Source organism: Hyperolius riggenbachi, chromosome 9, assembly GCF_040937935.1.
Source record: "Hyperolius riggenbachi isolate aHypRig1 chromosome 9, aHypRig1.pri, whole genome shotgun sequence".
NCBI classification, from domain to species: Eukaryota; Metazoa; Chordata; class Amphibia; order Anura; family Hyperoliidae; genus Hyperolius; species Hyperolius riggenbachi.
The window spans coordinates 121,445,981-121,460,256 of NC_090654.1; the positions used below are offsets into that span (position 1 = coordinate 121,445,981).

The 14,276-nt window shown below is 43.6% G+C and overlaps 1 protein-coding gene across 1 annotated transcript in view; it reads left to right on the plus strand.

Annotated features, from left to right (window-relative positions):
• The first annotated feature begins 10,317 nt into the window (after positions 1–10,317).
• Positions 10,318–14,276, plus strand: part of LOC137533555 (natterin-4-like) — a 39,050-nt gene continuing 35,091 nt past the window's right edge. Inside the window, exon 1 of the mRNA XM_068254923.1 lies at positions 10,318–10,328. Coding sequence (XP_068111024.1) covers positions 10,318–10,328 — 11 coding nt within the window. The remainder of the gene's footprint in view (positions 10,329–14,276) is intronic.

Here is a 14,276-nt window from a genome sequence, read left to right on the forward strand (position 1 = left end):
GAGGCAGCCTGTATAATACACTTTGTAAACATTACAAAGCGTATTATACGCTTCCTATCCGGGGATCGTCGGGTTAACAACCCGCCGGCGCTTCCGATTGGCCGGCGGGTTGACGTCGCGGGTGGGCGGAGCCTATTGCCGGCAGATGCGCGCGCATCCCAGCGCGCGATCCCCGGCCAAAGAGTGCCCCAGGACCTGGCGCCATTCTGCTTTACGTGGTCCTGGGGCTGCCACTTTGCCGCCGCCAATATGAAGTAGGCGGTCGGCAAGTGGTTAAAGTGAACCTAAAGTCACCCACAAAAAATGAGATGAACTCACCTGGGGCATCCCTCAGCCCCCTGCAGACGATCGGTGCCCTCGCAGCTCCACTCCGAGGAGGCCGCAATAGCAGCATAGGGGGCGATATACAGGCTGGGACCGCGAACAATCACTCGCGTTCCCATGCCTGTCGGGCGGTGACGGCGAAACCGGAAGTGCTCGCCGGCAGGTCCTGGGACATCGGAGTGGAGCTGCGAGGGCACCGATCGTCTGCAGGGGGCTGAGGGAAGCCCCAGGTGAGTTCATCTCATTTTTTGTGGGTGACTTTAGGTTCTCTTTAAGGAGAATTCATGGAAAAGCATGTGATTTGTTTTATCAGCTGATAGATTTGCAAAGCTCTGGTTTACGGTGATCCCATCTGACTAGCAAATTAGAGACTTGCATATCTATTACCTGACCAAACTGATCACATGCTTCTCCATGAGTTCTCTTATGCTGGGTACACACGATGCGTTTTTTCTAACGATTTTCCATCCGATCGATTTCCGATTCGATTCGGTTATCTTTTCTTATCTATTTCCATTCACTTCTATGAAAAATCGATCAGAAAAATGATTGAAAATAAGATCGGACATGTCGGAAATTATCTAACTAACCATCTAACACAAAATTGTATGGTTTCTACCTAGCATTAGACATGATCATCACTATTCCACAGCAACTGGCATATGGCCTCTCCTTATAGGAATCATCAGGGAAAATAGAAAAAATGAGCTTTACTTACCTGGGCCTTCCTCCAGCCCCTGGCAGCCATCCTGTGTTCTCGCCCCAGCTCCTGTGGCTCCCGATCCCCTCTGATGCATATGCCGACCTCACCAGGTAGACATCTACTGCGCCTGTGCGAGTGCTGCTGTCAATCACTCGCACGTGGTCTGGAGTGTTCTGCGCAGGCAGAGATATTAGATCTAGTATATAGCACATGGACTGGGTTTATCAAAGTTCACAAAATGCTATATGGGCCAGATCCAATTCACTTTTCTCCAAGGTTGTTCCTAGAAGATCATTTTCCATCTTCTGTTTAAAATAACTTGTCAGCACTCTGCAAGAGAAAAAGTACCAAAAAGTAGGGGAAAAGGTACTGTCAACATTATTCTGAGTATTTTCTTGCTTGCTGGTGGCTTGAGGCTGGGTGCACACATAACAGAGCATGAAAGGTCCCATTTTATGTCATGTGCGGGGGTTTTGTGTGCGTTTTTGCTGCGCTTTTAGTGCGTTTGCATTAGCATTTTATTTCCCGCAGATGCATTTTTCAAGTGTTTTGCATGCGTTTGCGTTTCACATATATACTACGCATATGCATTTTGTATGCATGCATATGGATTTTGTATGCATTTTATGCTAATCACTAGGAAGACAACAGGAAGCAGAAATACATCACAAAACCATAAAAAAAGCATATAAAAAGGCATGAAAAACGCATAGAATTGCGTTTCCATTGACTTTCACTATGTGTGTTTTTGATGCGTTTTTGCATATTATGCAACAAAATGCATATGCGTTTTTTATACGCAGCGTTTTCTGCAACGCTTGAGTTTCTACTAAGTGTGTACCTAGCCTCAAAGGCGTTTTATTGATAACATGGGAAAATATCACCTAGTAGAAAACTTAGGATAAAAAGTGAATTGGATTGGCCTTATGAATCATTTGCTTCCTTGCACATTATCGTTTAAGTCCAAAGGAGTATAATCCAGAAAAGTGATTGTATGTGTGTTGGCCAAAGGTTAAGCAAATCCATAAAGTATGCATAATTTGTAATAAAAGTAGTGTACTAAAGATATTTCCTCAATAAATACAACCTAACAACAAACAAACAATAAAAGGCAAAAGAGGTCACAAAGAGAAGGAACAAGGAGTTCAATATCCAAGTTCAATATGAAGACTGTGTGTAACAATTCGGTGATATGTTGCAAGGAAAACACAAGACAGCCAGCCTGTCTAAGTGAATGAGGGATTCTTCATGAGAGGACACTGAAGACTGGAGAATGAGTGATTTCTCACTGATGTACTTTAATGTTATATGATGAAATGGACCACCTTGGTCCTTACACAAAATTACCATTAAGAACATATGTTTGTAACTGTGTACATCATTTGATCAGCATGATTATGTACACTACTTCCATCATTGTAAGTCAGGGGAAAAAAATTGGAGTGAAGGTCTAGGTGGTAATTTCAACCACCCTACCACATGGAACAACACCCCTGTAAACCGTATACTCCAAAGTTGTCCTTACAGACATACATAGTCAAAACGATTACCATATCTTTTGGACCGTTAATGTTTCAAGTGGATCAGCACCAATGGATAATATTGACGTGCAGCGATCGCCCCTGGAGTGCACAGGGATATCCAAGCAAATAAGTTGTGAGGATCCGCACCGTCTAAAATCTTCTTTTATTTCTGACAACATCCGTTTTTAGCATTTAAATGTCTCCAGCCAATCATCTGCATGGCTACAGCGTCCGCCATAAGACTGCTACTGCCACCCACCAATCATGTGCGTCGCTATTGCGTCCGCCCAACGCTGCATTGCATAATGAAATGCGTACCTGCAAAAAAACACCGACAGCGTCCGCCTCGGGACTGCATGCATACATCTGACGCGACCAGTACGCATGAACAGCCAATCAGCTACAGAAGCGACAACGTCCGCGTAAAGACTTCAATGCAAACATCCATTGCGGCCAATCCGCATCAACAACCAATCAATTCCAATTCCAAAGCGACAACGTCCGCCTAAAGACTTCAATGCGTATATTCCATGCGGAACGTCCGCATGAATGGAATGGAACGCAAAACAGCCCCCACGCATAGTTTTGCAATTTTAAGCATAAAAAGATCCGCAAAAAATTCTCAAATAGGTGGGCAGCAATATCAGCCCCAGCCATGCAAATGTCTCAATTAGCAATCCTATTGCATACTAACACTAAAAATTAGCATAATCATTACAAGTCACATAAGGCCCATTACAACACAATACTAGCTATATCATACTCTCTATTTAACCCTTTGGGTTCTAAGGTATCCCGTTTTTTAATCCAAAAATATTCTCTCTTAACTAATAGCATGTGTCTATCACCCCCCCTTCTCGGGATCGGGACCCCTCTCTAACACCTGCACCCTTAACTGCGACAATCTATGGTTACATTCAGTAAAATGCTGGAAAACTGACAACTCCAAATTTTTGTTTCTAATATTCGATTTGTGGGATGAAATCCTATCTCTGAGGGCTTGGGTTGTTTTCCCCACATACCCAATCCCACAGGGACACTTAAACATATAAATAACAAATCTAGAGTCACAAGTAAAGTGACCCCTAATCTTAAATTTCGTGCCCCTGCAGGGATTGGTTAAATGCGTCACGCTTTACAATGTAACTACATAAATAACAATTTAAGCATGGATAAGTTCCATTTCGTGCTGTTACATTGTTTTTATCTGGACCCACATCTCCTTTGACAATTATGTCTCTTAGAGACGGTGCCCTTTTGTAAGACATCAAAGGGAATTCATGAAATTCTCGTACATATGGTAAACCTTCTCGTAACATTGGCCAAAATTTATTGATAACTCCTCCAATTTTCTCAGACAAAACATTGTACGTGGTGACACATGGGATTCTGTTATTAAAACTGCCCTTCTTTCCCTTCCTTCTCAATCCCTCTTTCCTCCCTCCTACACCTATCCTCACCTTGCCTTCATAATCCAAACATCTCAAAGGATAATTTCTAGCCAAAAATGTATATTTCATCTCTTCTAACCTAGTCTTTCTCACCTCTGGATTACTTACAATACGCTCTATTCTTTTGTACTGCCCCTTAGGTATGTTACTCTTAACATGGGGAAAATGAAAACTATCATAATGCAAAATGGAGTTTCTATCTGTTGGTGTTACAAATAAATCTGTGGTCAAACTCCCATTCTGCTTGATGACCCATGTATCCAAGAAACCCACCCTATCTACACTGCTGGTAAGGATTAACTTAATGGCAGGACATGCCACATGCAGCTGTTCCACAAATTGGTCTAGGCTCAAACGTGGCCCCGCCCACAAACAAAAAATATCGTTGATATATCGACGCCAAAGCAAAACATGTTTACCAAAAAGAAAATTAGAATAAACAAAAGCATCCTCATAGAGGCCTAGAAATAAATTTGCATAGGACGGGGCCATGTTAGAGCCCATCGCCGTACCCCTACGCTGCATGTAGAATGTGTCACCAAACAGAAAATAGTTATATCTTAATACTATATTCAACAGTTTCAGCAAAAAACTTCTCTGTTCCTTATCAAAATCTGTACAAATTAATAGATAATGGTCTATTGCCTCAATTCCACCCTCATGTGGTATTGAAGTATATAAACTATTTACGTCCATTGTAACTAAGAGGACATAATCAGATAAATCTGAACAGGAAGATATGGTCTCCAAAAATTGCTGTGTATCTCTAAGATAAGAGTCCAGGGTCAAAACAATAGGCTTCAAAATTCTATCCAAAAAAATAGCGATGTTAGAAAAAATCGATACCACCCCGGACACTATTGGACGTCCTGGGGGATTGTTCAATCTTTTGGGGATTTTCGGCAAAGTGTATATAATCGGTATCCGGGGGTTCTTAATCTGCAAAAACTTCTTCAATTCTTTATCAATTAGTTGTGAGTTCTCAGCTTTTGTCACTAGAACTTAAATTTCCTGTTGTATCATATTGGTAGGGTCACTTGTTAATCTCTCATACACATCCTCAATCCTCATCATTCAACTGAGTCTGGATCTCTTCCTTATACATTTTAGTGTCCATAATAACTACGGCACCGCCCTTATCAGCAGATCTAATTGTCACTTTTTTGTTCCTTGCCAGGGCATAGATGATTTTTCTTTCTTCCGCAGTCACATTGGTGGTAATATGTTTCATCTTCTTGGACTCAAAGTCCCTCTGTAGTTTTTGAATCTCCTCATTTACTTTTTTAATATACCTATCTAACACTATGTGACTAGGTGGTTAAAAGTGACTCCTATTTCTTAGGCCCCATTCTTTAAGATTAATACTCTCTATCTGATCTCTCTGTGCGGTAGCAAAAAAAAGTCCCCCTGATTACTGTGCATCGCGATGAAATTTATCACGTTTCTGTTGCTCCAACCCAACCTCATACTCCTTTAACCTCGCCAAAAGACTGTGATAATAATATTCAAAGTCCTCTTTATCCAACAGCTCAGTCAGACTTTTATATAAGATCGCAATCTGCTCATCCAAGATGGGGAGTTCCTTCATAATCCTCTGTACTGTAATCAAGATGGCGTCAAAAGACGCTTTATTCCAAACTTGTTCCCATGTTGTACAGTAATCCTTGAATTTGGGAAACAAAATTGGCAGAATTTGTGCTCTAATACTCCTAGGAATTTTTCCGTCTTTATAATAATACCGCAGTCTTTGCATGCAGGTCCAGATCTATATAACGTTTTTTAAGATACACATAGGATTAGAGGACAAAAACCAAGGAAAAAGAAAATTATACTAAACCTGGTGCATCCATGGTGCAGGAGCATCTTGTGGAGCGTCTCTACCCAACCTCCGTTGCCCCCCTCCCCATTACAGTAATACCCCTCTCAGTTATAGTAATACACCCAATTACAGCAATACTTCCCAGCAGAGCCGGCCTTAGAGTATGCGGGGCCTGGGACGAGTGTCATATGCGGGGCCTAGAGGCATAAGTGAAGGCCATGTACCGTACCACCACAGTCACGGGCTTGTCCACCTCTAAAGCAGTATGCCTTATTATTGTTTAAAAACTTGTTAAAGGCACCTAAGCCAACCAATACAGGAACACTTACAATACGTAATGTAATCAAACTGTACCTATCCCTAGCTCCCCGGCCAGCCTCTACCTATCCCTAGCTCCCCATGAAACCTAGCACTAATCCTCAGCCAGTCTGGAAGCTCCAACCTGAGCCCCCTCTAGCTCCAGTCCATGCTTGACTGATCTAAATGCCCCTGGGGCCCTCAAGCTGAGGCTCTTGCACGTTACCGTAATCTGACATTTGGCAAGCTTCATGTCAGTGCAGAAATTCATTACAAAAATGCAAATGGCATAGTACAGTAAAGCATGCTGAAGACGAAAACCTGAGCAATAAATGGGGGTGGGGTGTGCAAGATATAAGGTGTGTAAAACAAAACAGGAAAATCTGAGTATTTGTAAATGACACACTGCTCAGAACACAAACAGCTAAACTTCTGTAGACCTTTCCTTCACCACCACCAAAATGAGCATGGTATGGCGGGCATGACATGCGGGGCCCTCTTCATGTGCGGGGCCTGGGGCGATCGCTCCACTTGCCACCCCCAAAGGCTTCCCAGTTACAGTAATCCCCTGCCCTCACCCAATTTACAGTAATCCCGATACCCCACCAGTTACAGTAATCCCCCCTCAATTACAATAATACCCCACCAGTTAAAGTAATTATCTGCTTCCCCCCAGTTACACAAACCCCTTCCCCAGTAACAGTAATACCTTCCCCAGTTACAGTAATATCCCCTGGTTCAATAATACCACCCTCAGTTACAGTAATACTCCCCCAGTTGAAGTAATCCTCTGCCCCCTCCACCCGAGTTACAACAATACTCCCCAGCTACAGTAATCCCATGACTCCCACCCCAGTTACAGTAATCTCCCTCCCCCTTCCGGTAAAAATAATAGAGGCAAGCTTTAGTATTTCCTTAGGACACTCTAGTCAGTTTTGTTCAGGCAGCAGTTCTCCAAAATCAAGTACCTGGATGTTAATGGTGACTACTTTGAGCACCTAAAGTAATTTCATAATTCAACTTATAGCTACCCCTTCATATTCATATAAATCTAATAATTACATTTGTAAGAATATATTTCTCATGTTGGAGTGTGTATAAATGTTATAATTCCATACTTTCATATTCTCACAAACCAAAGGGCACAGTTATTATTCTAACCATAGAAATGCTGGCGTTATGTGGCCATCTCTGTACAGATTAGTGGACAGTCTACTCACTGGCTGTAAGAATTGTACTTGAGTGACTGTTGGCCTACCCAGGCTGTAGAGAGTGTACATCATGCAGACACAGGGACTACAAGAATTAAAAAGAAAGTGAACTACTGTATTTTTATGCATTTAAGATGCTCCGGAATATAAGATGCACCTAGGTTCAGAAGGCAAAAACCAGGGAAAAAAAATATATACAAAACCTGGTGCATCCATGGTCCAGGAGCATCTTGTAGATGTTCTCCCCAATTATTATGTCCCCCCTTGTACCTACGGTGTCCCCATGTGTGTCTTCCTGTCCCCCATGTGTGTCCTTGTGTCCGTTCTACTTCCCCTTGTGTCCCTTCTGTGTGTCCTCCCCTCCCCTCGTGTGACAGTTCCGCTCCCCCTTGTGTCCCCTCTGTGTGTCCTCCTGTCCATATATATGTTACGGCCAGAACCCGAAGTTTGGCCACTTCTAGTTCTGGCCGGCCACTTCGGGTTCTGGCCGGCCAATGCGCGAAGTGGCCGCTGCGCTGCGGCCAATGTTAGAAATGGAATGATTCCTCTGACATTAATGTATCTTCTGGCCGCAGCGCAGCGGCCAAACGTAGAACAACTTAGTTCATTTAATGCAATTCAGCCGGCGGCAATGTAACAATTCAAGCCGCCGGCTTTTTCTCTGCATCTCTCTCTCTCCTTCTCCCCCCTCCCGCCTCTCTCGCTCTCTCCTATGGGCAGCCGGGCGGGGACACGAGTGTCCCCCCGGAGTCGTTCGTCGCGGCAGCAGAATCCTGCCGTTCTTGCAGAGCGGGTGCTGGCAGAAGCGATGTCTGCAGCCTCCCCGCTCTGCTTTCCTGGTGCGACGAACGACTCCCGGGGACACGCGTGTCCCCGCCTGCTGCCCATAAGAGGAGAGAGAGAGAGGCAGAGAAAAAGCCGGCGGCTTGAATTGTTACATTGCCGCCGGCTGAATTGCATTAAATGAACTAAGTTGTTCTACGTTTGGCCGCTGCGCTGCGGCCAGAAGATACATTAATGTCAGAGGAATCATTCCATTTTAAACATTGGCCGCAGCGCAGCGGCCACTTCGCGCATTGGCCGGCCAGAACCCGAAGTGGCCGGCCAGAACTAGAAGTGGCCAAACTTCGGGTTCTGGCCGTAACATATATACTCCATATATTTGGCATAGAAGATGCGGGACCTTTTCTACCCCTTTCTGGGGGAGAAAAGGTGTATTTTATATGCTAAAAAATATGGTAAGTTTAACAAGCAATTTCTGTCCAGTTGGGTGGCCTAGGCAACGAATCACTCACATTCATTACACCCACACACCAAAACATGAACTCCACCTATGCACACCCAATCTCTTAATTTTTATGCAGAAAACAATACCACAGAATGGAGCTGCCCATCAAAAAAATGCTGCTGGGTGGATTTTTTTGGAGCATGCTGTACTGCATTTGTGTGAACTAGTATTATAGACTAAAAGCCAACAGTCATCTGGGGCATTGTTGCACAATGTGCACCACTCTGCAATGCTCTGAAGCAAAAGATAGAAAAATTTCCTGGCATGGGATGTAGATGCACAAACACTGGTTCGCACGACAGCCGGGGGCCCCAGTCTCTCTCACTTACTGGGGCCCCCAAACCACCATGCAATACCTAGAGGAAAATGTGGGCGAGCCCTGGCTCTCTCACCTCCAGGGACTTCACCCCCATCACCTCTAAACTGAATGCAAACTGCAACACACACAATTGCTCACTACCAGTTCAGGCAATTTCCTACCTTTATCTGGCCAGCAGGCGCCAGTCAGCCAATCAGGTGAACGGTCATACACCCTTTGCCTGCCATACCGATCTAGCAGGATCTGCATAAATTAGCATTCAGGTGGGAGGCTCGGTTGGACGTAATCGTTGATTACATCTTTTACAGGGACCACCGCGTGTAGGCAAAATGAAGGGAAACCAGTGCGGATGGGTCAAGATTACGTCCTTGTGCAGACCTCTAATGTCTCATCACTGTTAGAGAAACCTAAATATGCAGCTAATTAACCACTTCCACACCATGACATTTTATGCTGATCTGTGCAGCGTGGGCTCTCCAGCCCACAGCACAGATCAGCTAGCAGCCAGGGCGATCAGACTTCCCCCCTTTTTTCCCCACTAGGGGGATGTCCTGCTGGGGGGGTCTGATCGCCGCCGGCTGCTTGCGCTTGCGGGGGGGGGGATCTTCAAAGCCCCCCTCCGCAGCGCTTCCTGGCCTCCTTCCCCTTCCCTCCCTCTCCCTCCCCCTGTGAGCGGCGCAGGACGGAAATCCGTTCTGCGCCTGATGGGATAGGCTTTAGCCTATCAGATGCCGGTGATCCCCGGCCAATCAGAGGCCGGGGATCGCCGATCTCCTCTACGGCGCTGCTGCGCAGCAGCGCCGTATACATGTAAACACCGGGGAAGATCTTCCCCGTGTGTTTACATTTACCCTGCGAGCCGCCGATCGGCTCGCAGGGTGTTCACGGAGACACCCTCCGTGAGCTGACATGGAACGGTTTCCATGGTATACACTTCTGGATTCAGGGGCGTGTATATACGCTCCGAGAATCCAGAAGTGGTTAAAGGTACATACAGACATTATACTGATGTCTGTACAGACACCATTCATTTTCAGTGCTTGTAAGTGTGAGCAACAAGCAGCTTTTATTTTGAGTATGGACCAGAGCTAGGACGAGGTCCTCCAGCAAACAAAGCTGAGACACCAAAGTGTGCCCCTCCATCCCTCCCACCCCAGCCGTCACACACTGATTGCTAGTAGACTAAGAGGTGCCCCAGGGCCCCCAACCCTCCCAGCACCATAATCTCTAGTTATCTGACTTACAGTCACTGCCATGTATCCCCTTTTCTTATTTCTCTCTGCTTCAAACACAATTGGGGAATGATAGCTGAGTGTGTTGTGCTCTTACACTGCGCCCTGAGGCTGGAGCCTCTCTTGTCTCTGCCTCGGCCCAGCCCTGGCATGGACTGCAGGTAAATTCCCACATAACATGCAACGTGCAATGCACACTATGGCACTTGCTTAAAGGAAACCCGAGGTGAGAGTGATATGAAAGCTGCCATATTTATTTCCTTGTAAACAATGCCAGTTTCCTCCAGTTCTGGCAAACATAGTGTCTGAATGGAACAAGCATATGGCTAATCCAGTAAAACCGAAGTCAACTGAGTCAGAGTATTGATTTGCAAAAGCTTGTTCAGGGTCGTTGGCTAAAAATATTAGAGACACAGGATCAGGCGGACTGCCAGGCAACTGGTATTGCTTAAAAGGAAATAAATATGGCAGCCTCCATATCACTCATCTTGGGTTCATTTTAAATTCAAAGACGGTGCATGGCAGTTGAAGTGCAGATTTGAATGGATCAACTGCTTACATAGCTTTTTCCTGCCCAGTCAGTTTGGCGCTGGGTGAACCATATGACGTCTCATCCTGCTGCCGCACAAATTCCGGGCGGCGTTAATAACTATGAAGCAATTTGGAAGAAGAATTAAACTGCTGCGTGGCCATAGATATATTAACATTATGTGTATGGCGGCGCCCACTTCATTCTCAACACGGGAAGAGCACACGTCAACATTACCTCATCAGTAAAACACCTTACCACCCCCAGCAAGCAAAAAGCACTTGGAATAAGTTGTCTTATATTTACTCAACATTGCTATTGCTTTTATTATCTACTTTGAATACTTTTTTCACTTCACTTGCTAGGCATGAAAATGTATTTTTTAGATATGATGTGATCTTCTGTGAGAAAAGTTTATTGAATCAAAACCATTGTTTCTCATTTCTGTATTTTAGTGAAATATATTAACTTTTTTAATGACAACACACTGCTTCCAGGAAATACATGAGTTTTATGCAAATCACTGTGATTACCGTCCTGCATCAAATGATTTTACAATGTCAGATAACTAAGATCTAGATTAGATCCGGCTTTTTTTTTTTTTTAAATCAGTCCAACATTTCTGCATCAAGTTCTAATGCGCTATATTTTATTTCAAAGTTCATCACAATCTGAGGCTGTAATGTGGTGGATATAGATGTCAGTGAATGTGAATACCGCTGTCTGCAGAGACAGAATTCTAATGCTTGGTGGGGATGGTCAATAGGAGGCAAATAATTCAGAGTTGATACATAGTTACATATTGCAGTTACATAGTTTGGTTAAAAAAAAAAGACTCATCCATCAAGTCCAACCAGACTAAAAAAACGAATTAAATAAATGAGTACACATTATGTACCTTTCTCTCCTGCACCCTCACATTTCCCAATTGATCCAGGCAGGGCCGGCTCTAGACTTTTTGCCTGCCCGGCCCGCTACCCCTCCAGCTTGGTGGGCGGCCCCCCGCACCCATGGACAGGTGGGTTCCGCCCCCCCAGATGTGCCGCCTGAGGTAAATGTTTCACCCCGCCTCATGAGCGGGCCGGCCCGGGATCCAGGGAAAGGTAAAAAATTAAATTAAAAAAAAACCTTACAAGGCTTGGGCTAATTAGCAGTTAAAGTAAACCTGAGATGGGGACTTTTACATAAAATATACATACCTGGGGCTTCCTCCAGCCCCCTCCAGGCTTATCGCTCCCACGTCGTCCTCCTCATTTGTCCCCTATTGGCAAGTCCTCTGCTGCGGGGCCAACTGCGGGTGATTGAGGAAGCGGAGAGGGAAGCCTTTAGGGGGCTGGAGGAAGCCCCAGGTATGTACAGAAAATCCTTCCAGACTCCAGGTGGCAGTCAGATAAAATCCCTGAATCAACTCTGCGGAAAATGAACTACTAATAAAAGCCACCGATGTCCTTCAATGCATGGAAAGCATCTAAACCTCTTTTAAATGCAGATTTATAATTTGTCAAAACTACTTCCTGTGGTAAGTAGTTCCACAATTCCACAATTTAACAACTCTTACAGTAAAGAACCTCTTCCTAAATAAATAAAGGTCAAAACCTTTTCTCATCCATACGCAGATCTTGTACTTTGTACAAGCCTAAAGACAAAAAGCTGATCGGCCAAGATTTTGTATTGCCCTATTGCCACCCCTTAACCATCTTTTTTTCCAAAATAAATCACCCTAATTCGTCCAGCCATTCTTGGTAAGTGAGACCTTCCATCCCTCTTATTCATTTAGTTGCCAGTCTTTGTACCTGTTCTAGTATGTTAATATCCTTTCTATAGTGTGGTCAGCGTTTATGTAGCTTGAAAATTCAATAGGTCCATTTTCAAGCTACAATATTAAAATCTGCATCAACTCAGAATTGTATGCATCTCACTGGCTATCCCTGATGGCCATAGCTGGAGTAGAGCAGCTACACTGAGATGTTTCCCAGCTCACTGCTCTGAAATTGTACTGCTAAAATGAGTGGTCCTCTAGGGTGTTCACATTTCATAAGCCTGATTAATATAATCCAACAGCACTCATTAGCAGTGATAACAATATTGATACACATGCAAATTTCATTTCAAGCAAAACCAGAATTTGCATTCCACTTACGGTATGCAGGTTCCAGTTCAGCGTCATTTTGTTTGAATTTTTGCCCATCAGCAGTCACCTGACAGAAGTTTAAAATTACTCTGTTCGGTAATAAGATTTCCATAAAGTTCTCCACAACAGGGACAGCAGAAAGAGGCTTTTCCTACCGAAAAGGGACAGGAAGCACAGAAACATGTAAACAGACCCATCTCAGCCTTTTACCCTCAGTGAATTACAGATCATTTTTTAAACTTTTTAAGTCACATAGTGATAATACATTTACCACCTAGGGCAGGTAATTATATACCTGTTGTGAACTTAATGGAAATCTCTTTTCCAGTAAGAGTCATTTTAAACTTCCATTTTTTTTGCCACAACAGGGACCCTGGAGATGGTACAAGGAAGGAGAACAACGGACAGCACTTTCCATCCAAAGGCTAGATCTCCCTTCGACCAGGCGTCCAACTGATAAAGTTTGATGAACGTAGAATATGAGGACCAAGTGGCTGCATTGCAAATTTGTGAAACCGAGGCAGGTGCACTTTCCTCCAGATGGAAATTTGCCTGCTTATAAGCCAAATAAATAGCTTGCTTCAGACAAGGGCCCATATGCAATTAAGTTTTTCACCTGAGTTATCTCCTAGGAGATAATTTTCATCTTTCCTGTAAACTACATTTTCAGCATTTTGCAATTGAAAAAGTACCCAAACGTTGGTGAAAGAGTACTATCAAATCTATTTTGAGTATTTTCTTGCTCGTTGGTGACTTAAAAATCATTTTATGATAAGGTGTACAAATATCACCTAGGTGAAAAGTCAGGAGAAAAAGTGGATTGCATATGGCCCAATAACTTGTTTTTCATGCCTTTAATCCCTTATACGAACTTTGAAATTGGACAAGAAGGTTATTGCATATCCTCCAAACTTTAGTTCTCTTCTGGTAAAGTAATATACACATCTCCTAACATGTAACTTACTGAATCTCTCTTCACCTGCATTAGAAAGGAAGTCACAAAAAGAAGGTAGAACTATCTAGTGTTTTAAATTAAATTCTGATACAACTTTGGGAACAAAATAAAGAGGCAGTTTAAACCCAATTCTGTCTTCTAGAAATTGCATATAAGTAGGATTTGAATCCCCTCCATTGCATTTTGCAGTATAAACTGCAATTAGGATGTAAAGTTTAAGTATGAGGCTGTTGTGAGGAGAATCCTACATGCTTAAAAAGGCTCTGAACAAAGGAAAAAAATCTCTTTATTAAAAGGGTCAGCTGAAATAGTAGAACCAAAACTGTGGATAACACCACTAACTGGACTTTCAGTTTACTGAGATTCCCAATGCCTAATTTTAGACCTTTCTGAAGGGAATTCGGAACATTAGGAATATGTAATTGTTGAATGCACAAGACATCATTCTTATTGAATTTACAAAAAAAGCCCTTCAAACTCTGAGGTAAATGCCC